Raw genomic sequence first — 25,136 nt, forward strand, 5'->3', positions numbered from 1 at the left:
TTTGAGGGATCATGCCTGTAGTAGTCAGCTCAGGCTGCCATAACAGAATACCACAGACCAGCTGGCTTACACAATAGACAGTTGGGGAAGCCGGGAAGTCCAAAATCAAGGTGCTGGCAGGTTCAGTGTCTGGTGAGGATTCTTCATGGTTTGCAGACAGCCACCTCCTCACTGTGTCCTCACAGTGCACAGAGAGCGAGAGGTCTGGTGCTTCTTCGTATTGTTATAAAGACACTAATCCCAACATAGAGGACGCACCCTCATGATCTCATCTGACCCATCTTACCTCCCAAAGACCCTGCCTTAACATACCATCACACTGCAAGGTAGGGCTTCAACATAGGAATTTGAGGGGAACAGAAACATTCAGTCCATTTTTTTTTTCCTGTCTTCCTTGCCTGGCATGCTCTCCTCATTCCCTCATTCAGGGCCCAGTTCTGTTTTCATCTCTTCCATGAATCTGCTGTGAGTGCCTGAGACTTCCGTGACCTTCTACCTCTGGATGTCTGTGGCTCTTGAGTGCTACTTGGGAGGTGCTCCCACATCCAGAGAGGCCAGCCACACAGAGATCAGTAACCCCTCCAATTAGCCATGGCCCCCAGGAGGGCAGAGACTCCCGCCCCTTTGTACCTTCCCATCACTCAGCTCAGTGGATGTAATGATAACTTTGTCCCTCCTCTTCTTCATTCTGAACAAGCCTGACCTGCCTCTGACCTGGTACTACCCTTGGTGAGCTGCGTTCCCTCGGGATGAGAGTCAAAGACTGATTTCTCTCTGTGTTCTCTCTCCAGCCCAGTCGGCCGAAGTACAGACCCCCTCCACAAACCAACCTTCTGGCTCCCAACCTACAATTCCAGGTAAACATAACCAGAGGGCTGGGAAATTTCAGGGCCATTTCTTATCTTGGTTCTTCCTGAAATTCCATTCTCATGCCTTTGAGGAGCAGCAACGACCTGCTCAGGTAATGGATATCGCCTACATCGGTACCTGGAAAAGAATTTGAACTCAGAATACCCAGAGATCAAAATGCAATTCTATCAGGCTGTGCTCAGCTAAGATGTGCCTTAAGTCCAGTCCATCTGTCCACAGTGTTTGCTGCTCTGTTTGCCTGCTTACAGCGTGCCTAAAGCCACCTTGTCGTCCTACCTTGAGCAGAGCCTTCTGAAAAGGAGTCCCAGGTAGTCAGGGACAATTGGTGTTCCCCAGAGAATGAAATTGCCCCCTGGGGGCTCCCCACAGAGGCCCTGGCCAGGACCTAGGTGGCCAGTGAAGAGAGAGAAGGGTTCCATCTGAGCTTTCCTCCCACCTTAGTCATCACCAACCATGGATCTTCCCAAGCTGTAGGTCCCTGTCTCAGGATGTCTCTTGCCTATGTCTCTCTCTTCCACCTTAGTCATAGGGAGCCTGGGCCCTTCTCTTTTCTGCTCCTACATCCCTCAATTTAGAGTCATTACCCAGTGCTAAAACAAGCCCAACCAAAACCTAACAGATAAATCCTCTTCATGTGAAGAAAAAATCTTGATGCAGAAGATAAGGGCGATGTTGCTAAGAAGGAACATATCTTTTTGTGATGTTTAAAGTAGTGATTTAGAACTATATGCACATACACACACACACACGTGTGTGCTAATCATATCTGTCAGTTTGTAACATGACTATGAAGTATAACTCTTTTTTGAAGAGTCCCTGAAGGAGGAGACGTACTCAGTAGGTCAGTCACATGTGTGGACCCATCATATACAGAGTCCCATGGGGAGGGCTGTTAGATGAATAAGGCCACAGTAGCTGGGCTGACACCTAGCCAAGAGCCATGTATTTTGCTCCACCACGTCTCCCAAACAGGGCCAATGAGATGCCCACATTCTTTATTAGCTCCTAGAGAGAGAGTCCTGGTTTTCCCACGGTGCTCATGTATCGTTTCTTTGTGCTCATGTTTGTAGCAGCTAATTGTCCACTTTCTTGCCTTGTCCCTGTGCCTGGTGCTTCTTTGCTTCTCCTGAATAGGTCCCTGAGGGTCTGTGTGCCAGCTCACCTACGCTCACCAGCCCTATGGAGTATCCATCTCCTGTAAACTCGCTGCACACCCCACCTCTCCACCGGCACAATGTCTTCAAGCGCCACAGCATGCGGGTAAGAGGGCTCTGCATGCTGGGTCCCAGCCCGGACCGAGGAGGCTGATGGAGGGAGGTACCTGGGATACCGGGAACCCCACATCCTCAGGCTCAGGAGGTGCCCTCTATGCTTCCATGCTCTAGTCAGGCCACTCAGGGGCTCTCTGACCCCCCTCACCTTTGCAAACACATCAGAGGCTGGGGGCCAAGCCAGGTTCTGTTCCTGAGGACACCAGCTGGATGTGGACCTGCCCCTGTCTATACTCTGGTGCTATGTTAAATGATGCAGAATCTCCCCCTTTTCTGAGCTCTGGATGTAGTGAGGAGTCTTGTGGGCAGAGGGCAACCAAGCCTTTCGGTGTCAGAAGATAACAGATCCGGGAGGTTCTGCCCTACTCTGCCCTTCCTGCCTGATCGCTTTGGTTGCTCAGTCTCTTGTCAAAGGAAGGGCTTCCTTTTGGCTTCTGTTCCTGCTGCTTTTGTAAAAGTTGCTGCTGCATGGGAAGTAGTTTGGGGACTAAGCCACCCTCCCCAGTCACCTCTTTGTTGTCAATGGTCAGTGAAGCCCTGAGTACTTCATGGATTAGCATCTGATTGTCAAGTCTTGTAAAAAAACAAAACAAAACCCTTCGCTTGCCTTCCTGTCACTTGTCACCACTCCTTTGTCCTTCAGTACAAATAGTCCTTGTGGTCAGTTGCCATCAACACTTAATATATTTTACTAAGCTGAGTCTTGATATGTGACAAAACCAGCTAAAGCCTTTATTATTTTAGTTCTAACTCTGATATTTCAGGCTCAGCATACATGACTCTAAAAATTTTTGGAAAAACTACATGATTATTTCAATAGATTTAGAAAATGTAGAAAAGTACATATGTTGATGCATTCTGTGCCATTATTCTTAATTTAGTCAACTTTTGAAATGAGTAATATAACTTAGAATTCTAGGCATCAAGACCTGTTGTGAAATAAATTTTCCCGACCTACCTCTATTTTCTCTTTTACATTAATTTAACCAATTTATATCTTAGCATACACTTAGCAATAATAAAACTGCATTTTAAAGTATGCACTATAATTTAGGCAGTGTTCAATCCCTCCACCCTCCTGCCCTTCATTCTTTATTTGTAATTAATTGAGTTTTAGTGAATTTTGCTTTAAAATGTGACCTTTTAGGAAGAAGCTATTTTGCATGTTCGATGGGGTGGCATTGCCTTTGTCTAATCCTGCTTCACCATAAGGACTTTGTTCAGTTCCATGAAGACAGACTGTGCAGCATGAAAAAAGACCTTTTGTGTCAGGGGTTTAAAAGCACTTGCCTAAAAGAACTGCCTGAAAGAACATAATGAGCATTTCTTAAAATAAACCAAAAAAGGTTAACAATATAAACTCCATTTTATGGCATACATTAGAAACATTGAGAAAGGCTCCTCAGGTAGAATGCTGAAAAGGTATAATAGGCTCCCTGCAAAGCATCTGAAAGCATTTAACAAAAAATTAGAGCTGGTTTTCCCATAAAAACAATTTTTCTACTGACTGACTCTATTGCCTGACTCCTCTGGGAATCTGTGGGATTCCACACCAGAGTCAGGATGGGCGCAATCCCCCTCTTGAAGACCTCACAATTGAGGTTTAAAATAACAGTAAAATTCAATAGACAGTACCTTTCGCAGGAATGCTTTGCTGAGAGCTGTCCTAGGTGCTGAAGGGAGACCAAGACGATTCTGTCTTCAGTGAGCTTACAGTTGGCCTGAAGTAACAGGCCAGGTATACACCTACCTGTAACACAAGCCAGAAAGCTGTGAGTGGCACACATCAAAAGTGCAGTGGGAGTTCAGAGAGGAGAACAACTCTTTTCAGCTTCTTTTTCCAGCTGGGCCTTGAAGGATGGGTAAGATTTGGACAGGAAGAAACTGGGATTCAGGGGAGAAAAGAGACAGAGGTCTCAGTAGGAGCTAACACTGAGTGATGGGAAACCACAGGGCAGGTTCAGGATCTATTTGGCTAAAAGAAAGTGTTCATGTGGGTGTGGAAATAAGGCTGCTGGTGGTAAGGGGTGGATAGCCAAATTCTGGAAGGGTCACAGCTTGTGAGATTCATTTTAAAACACCACAAGTACCTGATCCCTTTTAAGAGTGACCAACAGTGTACGTATCCATTGCCTGATAAGAATACCTGAGGTACATTTCAGACAAGTAAATACTAAAGAGTTTCAATTTTTTAAAATCTCCTTTTTTCCTTGAATTGAATTATGACATTGGAAGACATAGGAACAAATCTTCAAATGCATCTTAAAATATTTTGTAAGATGCTGATCAGGCCTGGGGCTTACTAAACATTTGTGTGGTGGGAGCCTTTTTTCAGCACTTACAAATTACATAGTGTTTTATTGACTTTGGTAACTCCTCCTACCAGCATTAACTCTAGTCTTCCTCAGCCCACACATTTTTCTTTTACCTGCAGATTTCTAACTCTATATTCAAAATGTTTGACACTTAGCTCCTGTTTGTCACTATTTGTCAGTAGCCTTGGGTAGCTGTACCATTGTGGTTGCAGGTGTTGACATTTAATATCCTCAGGGATATTTATAGCCTTATAATCCCCCATTTTGGAGCCTCAGTCTCTATGAAATAAATCTTATTTTTTTAATCAATTCTATGATTATAAAATACTCTTATATTCTGAAATTTGCTTTCTTAAAATAAGGTCTGACTCAGTAGCTCTTCATTGAAGTGATTTTGCCTCTGAGGGGACATTTGGTGATGCCTAGAGGTCTTTTTGTTGCAGCTGGGGAGGTGCTACAGGCAGCTAGAGGGTGGTGTTGCTGCTAAGTATCCTACAATGTACAGGAAATGTTGCCCCAACAAAGACTTATCTGGCCCCAAATGTCAATACTACCGAGGTTGAGAAACCCAGTCTAACTGTTGTTTCCTTAGCCCCATGAGAACAGGAACATTACATATGTTATCATCACTGCTCTTCCCAGCATCCATCCCTATGCCTGCCACATAGTAGGTGCTTAATAAATAATTGTTCAATAGAATAATGAACAAAGAATATCTCAGCAAGTAATCTAAGTTTTGGGGAGAAGTACTGTTAGAAATTGAGAGTGGTAATTGGTGCTCAGTGAGCACAAGGAAAAACATCCCAATATAACCATCTTTAAACTTTGTTGTTACCATCAAGTGTGTTTTAGAGAGTTTAGTGGGGAAAATATTTTTAGAGGCTTGGCAGAGATTATGACTTGCTAAAGTCGATAAAGAATAATTTTTCGCATTTTATGCAAGTGACTTGAATGTAAAATGCCCACTTGAAAGAAAAGGACCCGAGGTGTCTGCTGGCCTGGATGCCATAGGGAGGGTCTGCCCCTGGCAGAGGCCATCTTGGGCTTCATGAAATCCCAAGAACGCCAATAACACTCATGAGTCCGTGAGTCCAGGTGCAAGGTGTGCAGCAGGAAAAAGCAAGTCTGAAGGGATGGAGCACAGAATTAAATAAAGGAACCCCAGGGAAGATGGAAAGAAACGCAGTAGTAAGAAAACATGCAACGCCTCCTGTTGAAGAACTAGCAAGTAAAGCTATGAGTAGGTCCAAGCCCCCGTGCCCCACCAAATGAGTTTAAACAAGGGTTAGATTAATAAAGCTAGGAGAGGAAGCATTTATTGCGTATCTAGACATCTATGTTTCTTTAGAGTGTTGTTCTTCACTTTATCGCTTAGCTCATGCATTTTTGTAACCTTTGGTTAAATAACCTAAACTACTATCTTAATAAACAGTGTGTCTTAATAAAAAAGGCACAATCAGGTGGGTGCGTGTTCTTGCCCCTTCTCTCAGGCTCTGCGCCGCCGGGAGCAGCTTTGCAGGACTGCATACCATGGGGCGAGAGGCAACACCACTGTTTCCCAAAGCTTCCAGACCTGCTGCCATGGTGCTTAGGTGGAGATAAACACCCAAGGCTTTCCAGAAAGCTGGCTTTGCACTTCTCAGTTTATTAAGTGACAGCAACCATGACAAATGCAAACTGAGAAAATAACATTGGGGCAGTAGTTGGAAAATAAAATTGTCTTAACAGATCATGTGATCGTTTGAGTACAATGCATGTTAAGCACTGTGATCCGGGTTTGACATTACACCACAGTGTAGGCATATGCTTGGGGCTGAAGGACTCAATAAGAACTGTCGCATACGTGGCTGCGGATTTAAGAACAACGTTACAAGAAAAAAGCAGCTGGCGAAACCAAGGCTTGTGGCCCCCACCAGGCTCTCCAGAGGACTGCCGTCTAAGTCTGGGAACTGAGCTCACTGTGTCCTCTCCTCTCTCCCCACTGTCCTCCCAGGAGGAGGACTTCATCCGACCCAGCAGCCGAGAAGAGGCCCAGCAGCTATGGGAGGCCGAGAGGGTCAAGATGCGGCAGATCCTGGACAGGCAGCAGAAGCAGATGGTGGAAGATAACCAGTGGCTGAGGCAGGAGGAGAAGTCCTTGGTGAGCAGCCGCTGAGCCATGGGTGGGACGGGACATCGTTCTCTGCAGCACTGCTCAAGACATTTTGACAAAAGTGCTTGCATGGGAGAGATGGCCGTGCCATCCTGTCATTTTGTGTCCTCTTCCACCTCCCCCCGCTGACTAGAGTGAATGCTCTCTGCATTCTTGGGGGTTTTAGTTCTGGAATTCTAAGTCCTTTGCTTTGGTTTCCTTCTCTGCAGGACCCCATGGTTTACATGAATGACAGGTCCCCATTGGTAAGTCACCCGGAGAAGTCTCTACCTTAGTGTGTAGGACCCCAGCTCAGGGCCTCAGACCTGCCCTTCTCTGCCGTTCTGACTCTCACCTTGGAAGTACATCCTTTATCATTAGTCTGATCTCCACAAGGCCCCTTGCCTGGGCCCTCACTTAATTGCTAGGCTTAGTGCCACCTTTCTGTGCCCCAGTCCCTTCAGCCTCTTAGAAAGGAAGGGCGTGCCCCCGGATCGCTTTTGGTCAGGATCTCCCCAGACACCCCCATGGCTATAATCTCTAAATCTCTAAATGCACAGTTGAGGGGATGGGAAATAAGTCAAGGGGGGAGTGGGTTTTCCCCAGAGCCACATTCGTGACGTGTTTTCTTTCCTTCCTTCCAGACTCCAGAGAAGGAGGCTGGCTACAGTAAGTGTTCATACCCATCTGCATGGCGGGAGTTTCCACTGGACATCTTGTGTCAAATCACCATCCTTGCTCACTGCTCACTGCAGAGAGCAGCAGAGTCTATTTACAGCCTTAAGAAATGTCTGCCTTGCTTTTATTCAGAGCGTGCAGAGAGGTTCAGTTTTGGAGTTGATATCGATCCCTCCACTCCATCTGTTGCTCCACACTCTGCCTGCTCAGCGCCTTTTCTCATCTCTCTCTGTCCTGGGGTCCTCATTCCTCTTCCCAGTTTATCTCCTTCTTGCATTTATTTGGAGGAAGTGGTGATTCTCTCTTCCTTCCTATCCCCTACTCACTCTGTCGGAGGCTCCTTGTGGAGGAAAAGGTGGCGCCAGCTGATCCTCATCTTCCCTGAGCCCAAGGGATGGAAGAAAGAAAGAGGGTGGCTGAGCCTTCAGGGTCTCTCCAGGGGCTTCTTCTGACAGGGGAGAGGGAGGAGCCAGCAGTGAGCCAGGCTTGTCACAATCCTCGCTGGGTGAGGGCAACAGTGACAGCGATGACAATAACAACATAGAGAACTTCATACAAACGCGTCACAGGCCTAAGTCACATACTAATGTCCACTTGTTTAATCTCACAGCAATTCGATGAGATAGGACAATTTCTTATTATGCCCATCTTACAAAGGTCACAAAACCAAGGCACAGGCGGGTTAAATAACTTATCACACAGCTAGTAATTTGCAGAACTCAGCTTGGAGCCCAGGTAGTCTGGCTCCAGAGACCCTTTTGAGCAACCCCCTTATTTGATCATGAAGGCCCAGGAAGTGTAAGTTCAGAGTATGAGCTGTTCCTCGGGGCTGGGTGAACAGGTTTGCAGGAGCTGGAACACCCTCTGCAGTCGCTCCATCTCTGCTGTGACGTTGGCTTTTTCTTTCTGTATTATGGACAGCAGTGCTTGTCCCTGATGGCGGGAGGACCAGGGAGCCCAGAGGTTATTTTTCCTGCCATCTTCTGGAATTCGCTGGGGTTTCATTTCCCCAGATTTCCTGGTAGCAAAGGACAGGGGTTGGCTTGGTTATCAGTAGGTACGAAGGGAAGGGGCAGGGTGCTGAGAACTTGCCCCATTCCCTCTCCCTCCCTTTTGCAGCGGAGTTCACAGGCCCGCCACAGAAGCCTCCACGGCTGGGTACACAGGTATGTGTGGGCTCTGCCGAAGCTGCTAATGAATTTAAATCAGGGCTCCCCAAGAATGAAGAGCGTGGGCTGTGAAGACTTCAGAAATAATCTAGTCCAGTATCATCTTGATATAGCTGCCACCCAAAGTGGGGAAATGCCTTGTCTGAGGCTACACAGCTAATCCATGAAAAATCAGGGGGAAGACATGTCTCTTCTCTCCTGCACTTGAGGAAAGCTCACTGGTCCTGCCCTAGGAGCAGGAGGTGGGGGCCCCCTTCCTCTCTCGAGCCTGCCCCTTGGCTTCCAGCACCCACACTGTTCTTATAGTTGCCTGGGACGGGTGCTGGTTTTCCTCACTCTGAAACAGGCTCTCAGCCTTGGCTGCCATTAGAATAATCTGAGGAACTTTGAAAACCACCTGCCCCCATGCCCAGGTGATGGTTCAGTTGGTCTGGTGTGAAGCTGGCCACCGGGATTCTTTAAGGCTCCCTGGCAGAGTCTAATGTGGGAACCACTGCCCTGGAATCAGTTGGGAGGGACGCAGCCCTAGGACAGGGCACTGTTATTTTGGAGAAGAGTCTTTTCCAATCGGGCTGGTGGTTGGGTTGGCACTGGTAGGGCCCGACCAGAAAAGAATGGTGTCACCCCGCTGACTGGAGACGCCTACCCCCAGTCCATCCAGCCCACAGCCAACCTGGATCGGACTGACGACCTGGTGTACCACAACGTCATGGAGCTGGTGCGGGCGGTGCTCCACCTCAAAAACGAGCTCTGTCAGCTGCCTCCCGAGGCCTACGTGACGGTGGTGAAGGTGAGCACCGGACAGGTGGAGGCTGCGCATCCTAGCCCTGGAAGGAAGAGGGAGGGACTGAGCTTCCTGGTCTGTCCAGCAGGTGCCTTTCCCAGGAAGACCCCCGTAGAGCAAGGCTGTCTAAGGGAATTTAGTCCAAGGTAGCCTCAGGAGGCAGGTACAGCCCCGGGCAGTCTCTTGCCGAGGGAACATGGCTTTCTCAAAAAGCAAGAGGTGACATCACCCTGCCCCTTTTCCCCCCCAGAACGTGGGCCTGACCCTGCGGAAGCTCATTGGGAGTGTGGACAATCTCTTACCCTCCTTGCCATCGTCTTCACGGACAGAGGTGAGTGTCCTCTGGCTGTCACTTCTCCCCTTCACCTCCACCTGCCCCACCTGTTTCACACAGGAGGCTCAGGAGGGCCACGTGGGCAACGCATTTCTATGAGCTGAGCCTCCAGTGGCTGGCTTTGCACAGCTCACATGAGCAGGTACCGCGAAGGGGCTGAATTGGCACCAGTGGACAGGGCCAGCTTCCTAGGACAAAACTCCTCGTGTCAGTTGCAGTGACTTCTTAATGTGTGAAGATATGCAAAGGAGGACAGACCTTCGCTTTTGCCCCTCCTGTGATCCTTTATCTACTCGCCCTCCATACTAAAGTTGAATGTGTTATTGAAATAGCAGTTAAGGTTCCTTTCATTGATCATGTAATCTAATTTTCTTTATTTAATTGAGAAACAATGACCAAAAACCAAACCAGGAATCTTGGTGCTTTACATTGAGATGGTGCCTGCGGTGGGCAGAAAAATGGCTCCTCAAGGATGTCCTCATCCTAATTTCCCAGACCCTGTGATTGGGTCACCATACATGGCAGAAGGGTCTTTGCAGATGTAATTAAATTAGGGATCTTGAGATGGGGAGATTATGCTGGATTATCCAAATGGTCCCAATGTAGTCCCAAGGGTCATTATAAGAGGGGGTCAGAAGCAGAGGTCTTGTAAGGGTCAGAGAAGGTGTGATGGCAGATGCAGAAGTGGGACTATTTCAAATTTGGTCTGGAAGGCTCCCCAAGCCTAGGAAGGCAGCAGCCTTTAGAAGCTGGAAAAGACAGGAAAGGGATTCTCCCCGAGCGTCTGTAGAAGGAATGCAGCCCAGCTGTCCACTTTGACCTTAGCCCAGGAGGACCCATTCCAGAACTTTGACCTCCAGAATGCTAAGAGAATAAATCCATGTTGTCTGAAGCCACTACAGTACTTTGTCACCGCAGCAATAGGAGACTGATACAGTGCCTTGCACAGTGGTTGGTTGTCTGTCTAGAAACCACCGTAGCACCCACAGAACCCTACAGCACCTGCCAGACTGGGGTTTGATGCACTATCTCCCGATGGTCAGCGATGTGGCACCAGTGACCACGGCATTCCACCACTGTGCCCACCATGTATGACTGTTCAAGAGAGACAGTAGGGGGAGGGGAGCTGGGTGGTGGCAGCAGCCCACAGAGGAGCCCAAGGCCGGGCTACCCTGGGAGACTTCAGAGCATGATGGCCCAATCATTCATTTCACCTGATAAATAGCTCGAGTTCGGAGGAGGTGCTCAGTAATATGCTAGGCACTGGGCATATGGCAGTAAACAAAACCCTACAGCTCAAACGACAGCCCTTGAGCTCTTGATTTGATAGCAGACAGCTAACAAATGAATCAATGCACTTGACCCCTGACCTTCCACTCCAATGTTGGGCCAGCACAAGTGGGGCTGGATCAGACTGGGCTGGCGTGGGGTAGAGTGAGGTCTGCAATGTGTGTCCTTGGTGACCTGACTCCAGCCCTCATGGAGCCTTGGACTCAGCCCTGGCCTGGGTCTGACTTGCCCCCCAGAGAACTTCTGACTGCCTTGGCCAATGTGGACACGTGTGTAGCTTCCACACCCTCTCCGCCTCTGCTAATTCACTCTTCCTACAGATTGAAGGGACCCAGAAACTGCTCAACAAGGACCTGGCGGAGCTCATCAATAAGATGCGACTGGCCCAGCAAAATGCCGTGACATCCCTGAGTGAGGAGTGCAAGCGGCACATGCTCGCAGCCTCGCACACTCTGGCCGTGGACGCCAAGAACCTGCTCGATGCTGTGGATCAGGCCAAGGTTCAGGCCAACCTGGCCCGCCCCCCTGCAGAGTGACAGAGGGTGGGTGCCACCTGCCTGCGTCTTCCACCCCCACCCGTCACGTACCTCCCCTATCCCTGGCCCCTGCCCTGCCTCCGGACATGTGGGTCTTCTCAGGGGGAAGGCCGAGGGGAGTCCTTCCCTTGCCACTTTGCACGACCCCCTTCCCCCACCCCGACCCCTAGAATGTGCGGCTCAGGCTGCAGCTGGACAGAGGGGACTCAGGGCTGTAGACACCAGGGGGTGACAAAGAGGGCTCAGAGGGAGCACTGGGGCTGCTGCTGCTGCCAACCATGCCCTCCTCACACCTGCCTGGCCTGTTGGGGGTCACACTTATGCCCCTAGAGACCATGATGGCTTTATGCGTGGACATAGCGGGCCATTTGGAAATGAAGCTATTCCTTCTCCTTCCTCTTCTGCCCACGGAGGTCCCCCGAGGCAGAGGGGTAGGGAGGGTCTTTCTTTTGGCAGAAGGCAACTGGTGAGATGAGGAATGGACCTGGCTTTTTTGTACAGTGTATAGTGGAACTTATTTAATGTGAGTTTGGTATGGACTGATAGCCATGTGTCCCCCCAAGGGGGGACCTAGGACACAGTCCAGCCACAAGTTATTCAGAATCTGGGCACAGGACGCTGTGTCGTGAACACGGCAAGTGTCGAGGAGAAGGGGAGACAGGGCCAAACAGGACTTGGACCACAATCCGCTCCCGTTCTTGTGCCCACTTTTCTCTTTCTTTCCTTATTTCGCACCCTCCTTCTTTCTTCCTCCTTTTCTTCCTCCTCCTCCTTTTCTCTCCTCTTTCTCATCAGCTCCCTCCCTCCTTCTCTCTTGTGTTTGTGCAGAATACTCTTTACATTCTTTCTAATTGACTTGTGGACGAATTAAAATTATACCATTTGCTTTGTGGTTTGATTGCTTTTTTGCTGTTTATGGGGGCATTTTGACCTCAAGCCACAGCCCTGGAAGAAATTGATTGTGCTCAGTTGGGCATAGATCAAGGGCTGATGCGGGGCTGAACCCAGGGTGTCTGGGGACTCCTGGGCAGTGGGGTCAGGTATGTGCCCCAGCCCAGTTGCCTGACCAAACGGACCCAGGGCAGCCCCCTCCAGGGACATGAGGAATGTTGGTGGAGTGGCACTCTCCTAGCTGGGATCCAAACCCCCAGGTTTCTGGGGGAGGCTTGGTGGTCCTGGGGATGCTGAGGAGAGGTCCCACAATTCAGTGAACAGCAGCTTTGGTTTTATTTGATCTCTTTACGCACATGCAAGATAGACGGGAGCCAGACTAATATGAGGGAACATCATTGCACCAGGAGATCCAGTCTAGGGACCCAGGAGGGAGCAAGGAGGTTGGGGGTGCTATGGGCACAGGACCAAGGAGGGGCTGGAAACCAGAATGAGTCACTGAGTGAGGGGTCTTGAGAGAGAACTGAGGAGCAGAGGCCTAGGCTGGGGGGTCATGGGTTTTCCCTTGGGTGCCAGGGAGAGGCAAATGGGGGTTTGGAAGGAGGGGACTCCAAAGGCTGAAGGGAAACTGAAAGCTTGTCCTACTTGGATGCCTGTCCCAGGTCCCCACACTGTCTGGTGCCTGCATTTGTTAGCTGCTGGGGTTCTGCCCTCTGCGGCTGGATGGGGCAGGGGCAAGGCCGGATCCCACAGGGGCCACAGCTCCTCTAGGCTCCCACTGCTGCTGAGGGCTGTGGGTTGCTGGATCCAAGGTGGGAGAACAGATTGCACAGAATGGTTCAGGGTGGGTCAGACGCATCATGGGGCTTTGGGAAGGAGAGGGAGGGCAGGCCGGAGAGGGAAGCAGTCCTGGTCCTGCCACATTTGCATTTCCACAGCAGTCTAAGGTGCAAAGCAATCCACTTACTCCCTTCAGCCACTCAGAACTGTTGAGTGCCGGCCACCACTCACCCTGGGGAGGGAGCAAACTGCAAGCTGGAGCTGGACCTACAATGGCTCCCGATGGCTTGGGGTTTGTCCGTGTGTGTTTAAGGACCGGTGGTGCCCTGGGCACAGGGCTCTCAGCGTGGCCAACCCTCTGGGGGCCAGCTTACAGGAGGGAAGGTGTGGGGAGGGGAGCACACAAGAGCTTCCAGGTAGGGGGGATGGCCCAGCTACCATGCTCCCTCCTTTGCCTCGCAGGTCCACCCAGCACCTCCACCCCACCTGCAGCCTGTCTCCCCCGTCCTCCCCTCTGGAAAACCTTTACCACTCTACTGTTAATACCTATGGGCTCAGGCTCTGAACTTCGTTCTCTACCTGGTTCAAAGACACCCCAACCTGTCTTACCAACTTCCTCCCACTGCTCCCCACACGGGAGCCCCACCTCGGCCTGGCTGTTCTGACACTTCAGGCTCATTCCTGAATCCAAAACTACCCACAGCCCTTCCACCTGCTGCAGCGCCCTCTTCCCTCTTCCCCACGCAACCCTCCTTCGAGGTCCCTCCTGTTCCTTCTCACCCGGTCCCACCCCCGCCGTCTGCTCCCCCGGCTTGGCCCAACTGTCAGTCAGTGTTGGGTCACTTCTTCAGGAGAATCTTACACGGCTTCGTGTTGTCACCATTGTACCATAACCTGCAGAGTAAGTTCTTTCTTTCCCGAGCTCCTCAGCATCCCAAACAGGGTTCTGTGCCCAGTGGATTCTCAGCACATAGCACAATGGTGTCAAGTGAATTTGTGTCAGAAAGTCTTCAACGACTGGGACAGTGTCAGGACTCTGGACAGGCACCTGCAGTCACATGGTGTTGACCCCAAAGGCAGACTCTAGAGGCAGCAGCAAACATGGTCAGCAGTGCCACCTCCAGCAGAGCCAAAGCGAGGGACGTGAAATCAGATCATCCCAGCCAGAAATGGAGGAAGAAAGAGTCCCACGGTCCCCAGGACACAGACGAGGATAAACAGCCAGAGGAAGATCCTGTCAATGACCATGGCCACGTACTTCCAGTCTTCCTGTACCTGCAGGTGGAAGTGGGCTCACAGTGACAGAGGCCAGGCCTTGGGAAAGGGGAAGTGTCCTGTCCATGCCCGCCCCTGTAAGGATGGCACAGGGGCAGTGGCAGCCCCTCTGAGACCTTGGGAAGCTTGGGCAGCAGGGGGAGGGGGGGGCGGGGAGACACAGGGTTGTCTCAAGACGGAAACAATGCTCTCTTTAGTGATTTTCACCCTAACCCACCCCTGACACAACCCGGAGAGCCTTTCCATAGACTCTGAAGTTCCAAATAAGGGGGGCTGGAGGGACACAGCCACCGAGGAGCCTACAATGGTTTAAATGCAACACCCGGCAGTTAGAAAACGGTGAAGATTTTGCTGCCCCATGTCGCCTCCCCACTCACTCACCCACCCACCCACTGCAGGAGATGGAGAAGCGGAGGTAGGTGAGGGTAGGTGCAGCTCAGAGAAGGTTGGGGGGAGAACTTCGTGGAATTTGGACTCACAGCTCAGATAAGCAGGTCTGGACTTCTACCTGCTCCCGGTTAGACAATGATTAATGTGTCTTATCTACTCAAACAAGGCCACCCAGTAATAACCTCCCGGCCTTTCATCCGTCCCTAGGTTGTTAAGAAGATTTCTGTGATCTTGGGCAGTGGCCTACTAATGCCGGACATAGCAGAGGCCAAGGAGGGGAGCCCACGTGTTACAACCAAGCTTCCTCAGAGTTTGTGAGTGAACAGTGAAGTTTCCAAAATGCCGGGGCCCACAAACAAGGAGAAGGAGGGGGAGACCATCAGGACAAAGAAGATAGGCTGTTACCTCTCCTGATGACACTCCCTCGGCCTCTCTCTGCCCCTCCTCCGCCACCTATCAGGTAATGGTGAGAAATGGCCTGGGAAGTCCCATATTTGAGATCCCTCCCTCTCTGTTCTGCTTTCTCCCAGTTAGGCTTAGCTAGGACATTCCTGATGCTATTCCACCACCAGTGATGGACATTCTCCATCATGATTTCTTCCAGGCTCCCAAGGGCCATGACTGAGGGAGACGGGTCTTCACGAAGGAGAGTGGGTTGGCCCAACCTAGCCCTCTGGGGTAGGATGGGTCCACGCTAGGCTGGTAGAGTCACCCAGGGAAGGAGCCCAGCCCCAACTCACCGAACAGTCAGCATCCTCGGACCGCAGGTGATCAGCAATATAGTGCACACCTTCCAGTGCCTTCTGCATGCGAGGGGACAGCAGGAACCCACACTTCTGCAACTGGCCATCTGCCTGGGGACCCGAGGCCCCTTGGTGCAGACCACCGTGGCCGTGGAGGACCCCCATGGAGGAGCATGATGCCCATCTGTCCTCCTCCTCCACTTCGTCCTCCCTCTTCTCCGCATCTACGTTGGTCTCCAGCCAGTGATAGGAGGGGCTGAGCCTCACATCTGGGGGCTCACGAAGCTCCAAGGGGGGCGGGGGCCGGTTCATCAGAAGCCACCGGGGCACACAGCCCAGAAAGGCCACCCTCACCCACCGGGGCATATTGTGGGTGCTAGGGGAGCGGTGGTGGACATTGAGCACAAAGACTGTGATGACGATGGACAGGGTAACGAAGATCATGGTGAAGAGCAGGTACTCGCCGATGAGCGGGATGACCAGGGATGTTGAGGGGATGATTTCGGTGATGAGCAGCAGGAAGACGGTGAGCGAGAGCAGCACGGAGATACACAGGGTGATTTTCTCCCCGCAGTCGGAGGGCAGGTAGAAGACGAGCACGGTCAGGCAGGAGATGAGCAGACAGGGGATGATGAGGTTGATGGTGTAGAAGAGCGGCAGGCGCCGGATGACAAAGTAGTAGGTAACGTCGGGGTAGATCTCGGCGCAGCAGTCGTACTTCTTGGTGTTGTAGGTGCCCGTGGCGTTGATGATGGCCCACTCGCCACTCTCCCAGTAATCCTTCAGGTCCACTGTCTGCTCCATCTGCTGCAGGTCGATCTTGGCCTTGTCGTACGTCCAGGAGCCGAACTTCATCTTGCAGTTCTGCTGGTCGAAGGGGAAGAAGGTGACATCGATGCTGCAGGAGCTCTTGTAGATGGCGGGGGGCACCCAGTGCACGGTGCCCGTGGAGAAGAGGTGGGCCTTGGTCATGTGGGTCACTGCAAACTCCCCATCTGCACTGGGGACAAGAGAGGAGTTCGGTGGCCCGGCACAGCCTCCCACCCACACCAGGCAGCTCCAGATAACTGGCAGCAGGGGGGGCCCCAATAACATAGCCAGACCTGGCCAAGTTGTTGGGGTTTATGCCAGTGTGTGAGAGTCCCCCAGGACCCTGACATTTATACCTACCTTAGTTGTCTTTTCAAACCCCAAATGTAGGAATTTTGAAGAATATAAGTACCAAGAATTTAGAAAACAGCCACTGTTAACATTCTGATGTTATATACGGGGTCTGACAATTAAGATCGCGAACTTCTTGCAATGATGTTGCTAACCATTTTTGATATCAGAGGATTATTTATTATGAATTTGTAACAAATGGATAGTTAACCAAGTTTACTATTTGGAAGTGCTGAAAAGGCTGTGTGCAAAACTTAGATAACCTGAACTTTTTGTCAACAATTCATGGCTCTTGCATCACGACAATGCACCAGCTCCCACGGCACTGTATGTGAGGGAGTTTTAAGGCAGTAAATAAACAGCTGTATTGGAACACCCTCCCTACTCACCTGACCTGGCCCCCAGTGACTTCTTTCTTTACCTGAAGATAAAGGAAATATTGAAAGGAAGACATTTTGATGACATTCAGGACATCAAGGGTAATATGACGACAGCTCTGATGGCCATTCCAGAAAAAGAGTTCCAAAATTGCTTTGAAGGGTGGACTAGGTGCTGCCATCAGTGCATAGTTTCCCAAGGGGAGTACTTTGAAGGTGACCGTAGTGATATTTAATAATGAGGTATTTAGCACTTTTTCTAGGATGGGTTTGCAAATTTAATTGTCCGACCTCGTATGTCATTTATAGTTGATTGTCTTATAGATAATATGTATAACATTTTACACATTTGTTATCGTGGGGAATATGTAGTTTGGTTGTCTGTTTGTATTCATTTAATATTTTAAGTGATTATTTATATTTTCTCCCGCCAGCAGAGAGTGTAGTAAGGCCCTCTGCTGGGTGTCATGCTTTTTTCCACCTGGGATCTTTAGTTCTTTGCTCAGAAGAGACCTAATAATCTTTGCTGGTGAAGGAAGCTACCTTCTTGATGCCACCCATTTACCATGCACTTCTGAGCCAGCCTTATCCACTAGGGCCTACTAGGGAGCGATGGAGGGACCAGGGACGCAATGTGGCACTCAGCCTGCCCTTAAGGAACCGGAAGGAAATGAGACGCTGCCCCAAACACCAACTACACAAGGGAGGCAGTTTGGCAACAGCATTATGTGGGCTGTCCATGTGCTCCCCAAGAACTCTGGGAAGGGTCTCCCTTCTGGCCGTAGTGAGCAGGATCACCACGAAATTGGCCATCCAAGCAAGGCTTGTACTGACGTTAGTGTTTGACAGAGAGATGGGTGCAGAGGGTACCAGAAGAGAATCCTCTGGAACATGAGGGGCCAGGCTGAGGAGGTGATGGGAGATGAGGCTGGCAGCGTCATGGCACTAGGCATTTAAGGACCTACAGGGCCCTGGGGACAGTGGAATAGCAGTGACTTCCCAGGCAGGGGCTTTCTGGGAGCCTGAACCCCTGACTCCCCTCAGAGGTGGGGCAGTGAGTCCAGTTCCCTAGTCTTTAAGGAGCCATTGCTCCCCCAATTCCTAAGGTCAATCCTAAATGCAGAGGAACCAGAAGTGTACACAGAAAGAGAGATTTCTTTCCCATGAAGTGGTTCCAGGCTAGAGATATAGGCGGTTTTGAAACAGGAACTTTGAAAAACAGTGACAAATTGATCAGGGCAAAGGTTTTAAAAAAAAAATTTAAGGTATTTTTGTCATCACACATCATCACCACTAGATGGCAACATGCGCCCCTTTTTGAGAAAGGAAAGGTGTAGTTTTTTTGATCTTCCGGTTAACCTGGAGTGCAGTGTTTGGGTGGAGGAGACCCTTCTTTAAATGTAAGAATTTAGTTTGGAGTATTGTCCTAACATAAGAATTTCCTGTTATATTCAAATACCACTGGTTGAAGCCTTAATGGCAATCCTAAAATTCAGGTCATATTTGCTCCCAATTTCTGCCAGCTGCACAGGAAGCACAACTACCTAGAAAGATCCTGGACGCTGCCTCCTGCCCGCCACCCCCAGGGCACAGAGGTATGGGGTGTCCTCAGGCAGTCCCATGGAATAGTAAACGCGAGGCGCCTGCGGTGTCACACCCTCCAGGTAACGTGTGCTGGCTATGTGTTTACAGACACGGCTCTGATGAAAGGGTATCATTGTTGCTCTCCTTCGACCTCCTAGCTGGAGGCCCCAAAACTCCAGACGTGGATCTTTTCCGCTTTATTTTATTGTTTAAAAATAGCTTTTCCAAATTTGGGTCAAATTAATTGAGAAATGCTGGGCTGAATGGGTTTCTTGGTTGCATAACTTCTAACAACCTTTGAAAACTACTGTGTCCTGACATTTTCCAAAGGGTCAACAACATGCCCTGTTATCCAAAATTGTTTGACCACAGGACCATTTTTCATATCTATTCATATCTCCAGGAATGCCTTAGAGCCCCACTTTAGAAAACATTTTTATGAACATAATGCCAAATATTATTTAATTTTAAGTTCTTGACTTCTAAATGAAGAATTACTTGCTATCAAACACCATAAATGAAATTATAGATCTCAATTTCTTCTATAAAAAATGTCCTCCCCCACACCCTCCCTCCCCCACTGGGGCTCTCTTTAGACTCCCCTGCCTTTTATTGGCTTCTAGTCATTATGCTCAAAGATTGGTCCTTTTTGGTCTTGAATACAAGGCAACTATGAGTAATATGAATTTTTTTTAATTTTTAAAAAATTTTTTAAAAATAAATTTTTTGAAAGTGAGCTTGCTCCCTTCAACCATGTAACTCCTATGCTGCTTGCCTGTTCAGGAAACACTGCCATCCTGCAAAACTCCAAACTTTAGGCATTGTTTTCACAGCCTGCACCAACCACGTTTTTCAAATAATACTGTGTTGGCAAATCTGTGTTCCACTAGCACAGCGCCAGGCACTAATGCATAGTAGATACTCTGTAAATTTGGGTGTATGAGTGAGAGAACAAAATGAAAGAATAGAGGAATCAAGGGAAAAGATCAGGATGGGGGTTAGTATTATTAGCAAAGCTAGAGTTGAGAAAGAGACCACAAAGCTGAGACACAAGGGGGCGCACCTCCCAAGTCCAACCCACCCACCCCTCCCAGGGACCCTCCCAGGACCCCAGTGGCTTCCTACTTGTTGTAGAGTACTATGTCGGGGATCCAGATCATCTCAGAAGGAACCCGGAGGGATGTGATGTTACCGAAATCAGCCGGGTTCCAGCGCAGCTTGTAGTCGGTCCACTCCTGTGCAAGGGGAGGGGTGTTAGGTCACCAGGTGCTGTCCTGGGAGGGGGGCCTCAGGACAAACGTAGGGCAGCCTGCGGATGCCCCAGTAACTGGATTCAGGAGCACCCCAGAGCTCCTCCTCCAGCCCCACGGAGTAGAAAGGGCTCTGAGCTGGGACTCAGGAGTCTGCTCTAAGATGGCTGACCCTCCTGCTTTGTCCCAGTTCTACTACTCAGAGCCCCTGGCAGACCTAGTGGATAGGTCACCCGGCACACTAGTCCCACCTCTACTCCTCATGCTGCCACTCCCCAGCTGGACAACACCGGCAGGCCATCTCACTCATTAGGAGTAACATGTTTTAGTGCATCACATTTTACAAAGTTTTTTTTACACCCTGTCTAGGAAGAACCTCAACAGCAGAGCCGGACAGTGAATGCCCAGTGAAGTATTTCCTCATTTAACAGGTAAGGAAACTGAGGACCAGACAGGTAAACACCTGCCGGATCACACAGCTGAGAAAGGGGAGTCAACCAGTGACTTTCAAACTGTGCTCCAAAGCGCCCCCTACGGGTCCCAGCAATCCTTCCACTAGCACGGCCAAGTGTATCTGTTTCCTCCCTCAAACCAGGTTAGTATTCTTCACTCTCTGAAGTTTTCCTCGATGGCATTATCACAAGGGGTGATTACCTGTGGATTTACATATTTATTTAATGTCTCTGTAAGGTTCAGGAAGCCAGGGACAACATCTGTTTCCCTCTGCTTGGCTAGCACCAGGCCCCTGGTAGATGCTCAGTAAAAGAGTATCCAAGCAATGAAAAAACTCCAAAGTTGCATGGTCTTCTTTCTGGGAGGGTTTTTCATGTGCCTTCTAGACCTAAAAGGACCAAGTATCCCCAACAGATAATGACTGGTGTTGACACACAAGCCTGTTCTTTGCCTCACAGGGGCTTCTAATAATTAAAATAATAATCACTACTATTTATAAAGTTAACTTTGTCAGGGGCTCTTTAGATCATTCTTTCTAATCTTCACAACAATCCTACAAGTTAGGGTGAGGAAAGTGAGGCAGAGGGCGTACTGCTAGTAAGTGGAAGCACTGGGCCTTGAACCCTTGCCTCCCTAACTCCAAGCCTGCCCTCGATCTAGGGTCCATTTTGCTTTTGTGCATTTGCACTAATATAGTGCAGTGTTGTACCCTTGATAGACCCCCCCATACATGATGCCTTTCCCCTCTAGGAATAGTAGTGTAACATTAATACAAATGCATCAACCTGAGTAAGGATCCAGGAAGGGGTGAAGGGAAACAGGAGTGGCTCCTAGAAGGAGATACATGAAAGAGAAAGCATTGCCCCAGCTCCTGCCTCTGCTAGGGGAGGGTCCCTCACCTGCTTTAGCCAGACGTTGGTGGTCATCATTTGGTTCTTCTCATCCTGGTCAGGAGGCAGCGGGAGAAAAAGTAAGGGCAGTTAGAGTGACAGATCAACCCCAGAAGACAGGGTGGCATGGGATGGCCTGATTCAGGCCCCCCACTCACCGGAAGAACCTCTTTTATGATACTGCAATCCCAGCCCACCCACGACCCCTTCCTGACACTGCGCATCTTACTCAAGATGGTGCAGGCCCCTTGGGTCCTCTGGGCTTGTGTCCAGTGGAACAAGCAAAGCACTTTAAAAACCCACTGCTGCCAATCAGGGCTCTTCAGGAGGGTCTTCAGGGTTGGGGACGGGGCAGGAATGGAAGTTCTGATTGAGGTGGGCTGGGGGGGTTGGAGAGAGAAGGGCTAGGGGGGAGGGAGGCCCCCAGAAAGGGGCCCAGGATCTGGGCGCTGATCCCAAAATCATGCAGGGTGGAGGGACAGGCGTACCACATCGATGAGCTGGGCGATGGACAGCCCAAAGCGCACGATGACCACGTCGGAGGTGTTGGGCACTGGCCGTGCCCAGCGGTTGTAACCCCGAAAGAGGTGTTTGAAGAGGCGGTCCTCAGCTTGGGTATGGGGAACTCGCTGCGCTGACGCTGTGGGACAGGAGGAAAAAGTAGGGTCTCCGAGTTCATGAAGGTGGGTGCCTGGCTCCCTCTCCCATCAAATCACAGCCACTCAATCTCACTGAGCCTCAGTTTCCTCGTCTACAAAATGGGGACGCTATTCAGAACCTATGTTACAACACTGTTGAGGATTAAATATAATAATGCTTGCTAGAGCTTAACCAAGCAACCAGTACATAGTTGGAGCTCAAGAAATGTCAGTTGCCCTGTGATTATTCAGTAAGAAGACTTGGAAATAAGTGCTTGGAAATAAGGGGAAGGGTGCTGAGGCAGAGGAATTGGGAAGTCAGATGAGATTCAGCCTTCAACTGAGCAGCCTCAGGGGGGCAGCAATATGAGGGAGATGTCTGGTCTGTGTGGGGTGAGCTGCAGGGAGAAGGGTTTTCACCTATTACGGTGAGCCTTCCGTTCCCATCCACTTATCGATGAACCCCTATGATAACCATGAAATCTTCTGCCACCTTGGGCATCTCTCCCATTTTTCCTTAACCACTGGCATTTGCTCCTTCTTATTAGCTAGGCAAAATTGTCCTGAAATTGTCCCATGGAATCCCTCATGTCTGTTTTCTCCGAGTCCTGTAAACAGCTTCAGCTCTTAGGGTTCTGATGCCTGAGCAAGTGGAGACTACCGTTCAAAAATTCGGGCACGCACATCCAAAGCAGCAGTTGCCAGGAATTGAGTGCCTGCTGTTTGTGCTAGTCACAAACTGGCATGTCCTGTAGTCCTCACGATAGCCCCGGGAGGTTCACAGCATGATTGGCATTGCTTCAAGGTGACCCAGCTGCCAATGTCAGAGCTGTGAGTGCCCCACCACTTTCTAGCTGTGAGACGAGGTACTCGAAGTCCCCTGCAGCTTTGGCAGTTGCCATGAGCCCACCTGCAGGAGTGTCCTCTGTGCAGCGTGAGCTTGCAGGGGAGACACGACGTCCTAGTGATGATAGCCACTCACCTGCTGGGATCAGAAGGAGCCACCACAGGCCGAGCTTTGTCATGGGTGTGAGTGCAGGGTGGGAGGGGCCCATGGCTTCAGACAGGAGTCGGGATGTCCCTGGACATCAGAAGAACAGCAGACCCGGGCTTTGCTGTGAGTTGAACCCGCCTTCCCAGTATGGCCTCAAGTTGCTGGCACGGCCAAGCTCCCGTTGCATTCCATGCAGCTCCCTCTCACTGCCGAACCTGAGCAAGCCCAGGAAAGGGTCTTAGGGTCATGCATCCTTGACACAAGCGTGCCTTTGCTCCTCACACTCCACAGAGATGAGAACGGCGAGCAACCAGGCCTCTCAGGAGGGGACGGCTCTTGGGCTCTCCCAGGCTGGAGGAACCAGCATCTTTCATTTCTCAGGGTCAAGCAGCTACTCTGCCCTAAGATAAGCCTTGGCCTACTGGACAGAGGAAGGCACAAGATGAGACCAATGTCCCCATTGCTCTGTCCTCGTGTTTGCATGTATGAAATGGGGATAATCATACCGCAAAGTGTGGTCAATGGAAGAATTTGGGTGCTATTTATGATAACCAAAAGGTGGAAGCAGCCAAATGCCAAAGCTGATGAATGGACAACATGAATATGATGCATCCGTGCAATGGAATACTATGCAGCCATAAAAAGGAAGGAAGTGCTGACACATCCTACAGCCAGGATAAAGCTTACAAATCTGCTAAGGAAAAACTCCAGGCACAAAAATACTATATAGTATATGATTCCATGTATATGAAATATCCAGAATAGGTAAATCTAGGGAGACAGAAAACAGATAAGTGATGGTTGGGGAGGACAGAGAAGAGGGAGAGGCTGCCAATGGTACAGGTTTCTTCTTGGTGTGATGAAAATCTTCTGCAATTACGTAGTGGTGATGGTTGCACAACTCTGTGAATATACTAAATTTACCAAATCGTACATTCTACAAGGGTGAATTTTGTAAATTATATCTCAGAAAAAGCTGTCAAAAAATAAACAAACACCTTGTGGATTAATAAGAAATAGCCAACGCTCTGTAGCCTGTGGGGATAATGATATACCAGAACACTCGTACAGAGAGCTGATTCAAAACACGATTCTAGTATGACAAGGACACTCATGCCAAAGGTGTGAGTGAAGTGTTAGAATGTTTCAAAGCAGGACGAGTGGGGGAAAAGCTGTATTTTTAAGTTAATGTATTGCTGTATATAGTATGTGATTTAAAATGTGTGTCACTAGAAAACACTGCGGGTGCCAAAAAAATGTATACATATGACTTGTGTTCATCTTTTGTTATCGGTATATATTGAGTATTACAATTTTAATACAGTTTTTCCATTTCTTAAAATGTGTATACATTTTTTGGTACCCTCTATATATTAATTATTACTCCAAAAAGTGTACATATTCAAGTTAGTGCTTTTTTTTTAAAAGTAAAATAACTTTATTTATTGGGAGAATGGGGCTGTCTTATATTCAAGCATCTGTTGTTTGAATGAAATGCTGACTGTGTGTTAGATTCTGGCCAGGTCCTCGGGATACGACACTGACTCTCAGTACAAATAATGGGCCAGAGGTTCCCTTTGGGGAAGCTGAGAATGTTCCGGAACGGGATGATAATAGGGATGACAGGGATGATGCTTACACAACACTGTGAATATACTAAATGTCACTAAAGATAAATCTTACGTCATGTATATTTTACCACAATTTAAAAAGGAAACAAGAATATGGGTAAAAGTGTTTTAACAATGTAACCACAAATACATGTGGGGAGTCATGAAACCTCTTCAATCTGGATCATTCTCATCCGCCCAGGCCACTCTGTCCCAACTGTTGGAGTAGCTCCACCTCTCCTCAGCCCTGTCACGCCACCGCCTCCTGCCCTCCTTCGCAGGAGAGAAGTTTGTAAATGTGCCTTTGAGTCCTGGCTTCACCACTCACTACTCATAGCCTTGGGCAGGATTTTGTCTTATCTATAAAATAAGGATAGCACACTCTCTGCCTTGCCCACCTCTGAGGACAAGGGCAGGGAGCAAATTGGATTGTGCCCATGAAAAAGGCAGCAGGACCCTCTGGGAAAATGTGCAAATGAGATTTAGTGGACTCGAGAGGACACATTCCCGAAAGATGCCTCAAATTTGCATCCCTTGTAATTAGCCCACTATGATAATTTCATTAATTTGTCACTGGAAACCAAAGGAGAAATTGTTCCTGGTAATTGACAGTCTCATTAGAAAGACTTTTTTTTTAAAGTCCAGGACCGGTTGATCCTCTTGAGTGGCTAGATTGGCAGGCTTGGGGGAGGGGTGGCTGTGGGGTGATGGCCCTGTTTGTC

At 49.4% G+C, this 25,136-nt stretch overlaps 2 protein-coding genes and 1 long non-coding RNA gene across 3 annotated transcripts in view; 2 read left to right on the plus strand and 1 right to left on the minus strand.

Moving 5' to 3' along the window:
* Window positions 1–12,264, plus strand: part of PTK2B (protein tyrosine kinase 2 beta) — a 108,323-nt gene extending 96,059 nt beyond the window's left edge. The window contains exons 23-31 of the mRNA XM_081075640.1: window positions 792–857; window positions 2,005–2,130; window positions 6,450–6,596; window positions 6,818–6,853; window positions 7,232–7,256; window positions 8,385–8,431; window positions 9,087–9,224; window positions 9,469–9,549; window positions 11,163–12,264. Of these exons, the coding sequence (XP_080931766.1) occupies window positions 792–857; window positions 2,005–2,130; window positions 6,450–6,596; window positions 6,818–6,853; window positions 7,232–7,256; window positions 8,385–8,431; window positions 9,087–9,224; window positions 9,469–9,549; window positions 11,163–11,378 (882 nt within the window). The 3' untranslated portion in view covers window positions 11,379–12,264. The remainder of the gene's footprint in view (window positions 1–791; window positions 858–2,004; window positions 2,131–6,449; window positions 6,597–6,817; window positions 6,854–7,231; window positions 7,257–8,384; window positions 8,432–9,086; window positions 9,225–9,468; window positions 9,550–11,162) is intronic.
* A 1,773-nt stretch (window positions 12,265–14,037) lies between these two features.
* Window positions 14,038–24,664, minus strand: CHRNA2 (cholinergic receptor nicotinic alpha 2 subunit). Its single transcript, XM_081075641.1, has 6 exons — window positions 22,793–24,664; window positions 21,661–21,812; window positions 21,182–21,226; window positions 19,705–19,814; window positions 15,455–16,457; window positions 14,038–14,324 (listed from the first exon to the last, which is right to left on the minus strand). Exons 1-6 carry the CDS (start codon window positions 22,863–22,865, stop codon window positions 14,199–14,201), a joined length of 1,509 nt encoding a protein of 502 aa, XP_080931767.1. The 5' UTR covers window positions 22,866–24,664; the 3' UTR covers window positions 14,038–14,198.
* On the plus strand, window positions 15,346–20,727 carry LOC308508646. Its single transcript, XR_013995054.1, has 3 exons — window positions 15,346–15,481; window positions 16,271–16,414; window positions 20,199–20,727. It is a non-coding gene; the product is annotated as an uncharacterized lncRNA (long non-coding RNA).
* Window positions 24,665–25,136: the final 472 nt, after the last annotated feature.

This window comes from Rhinolophus hipposideros, assembly GCF_964194185.1.
Source record: "Rhinolophus hipposideros genome assembly, chromosome: 16".
In the NCBI taxonomy this organism is placed as follows: Eukaryota; Metazoa; Chordata; class Mammalia; order Chiroptera; family Rhinolophidae; genus Rhinolophus; species Rhinolophus hipposideros.

Bases quoted from the DNA above. Each gene is read 5' to 3' on its own strand.
- CHRNA2 (XM_081075641.1), bottom strand. From the start codon at position 22,865: ATGGGCCCCTCCCACCCTGCACTCACACCCATGACAAAGCTCGGCCTG. The intron at 21,227-21,660 runs GTACGCCTGTCC...CCTCCTGACCAG, and splicing joins TCGCCCAGCTCATCGATGTG to GATGAGAAGAACCAAATGAT. The intron at 16,458-19,704 runs GTAGGAAGCCAC...TCTTGTCCCCAG, and splicing joins GACATAGTACTCTACAACAA to TGCAGATGGGGAGTTTGCAG.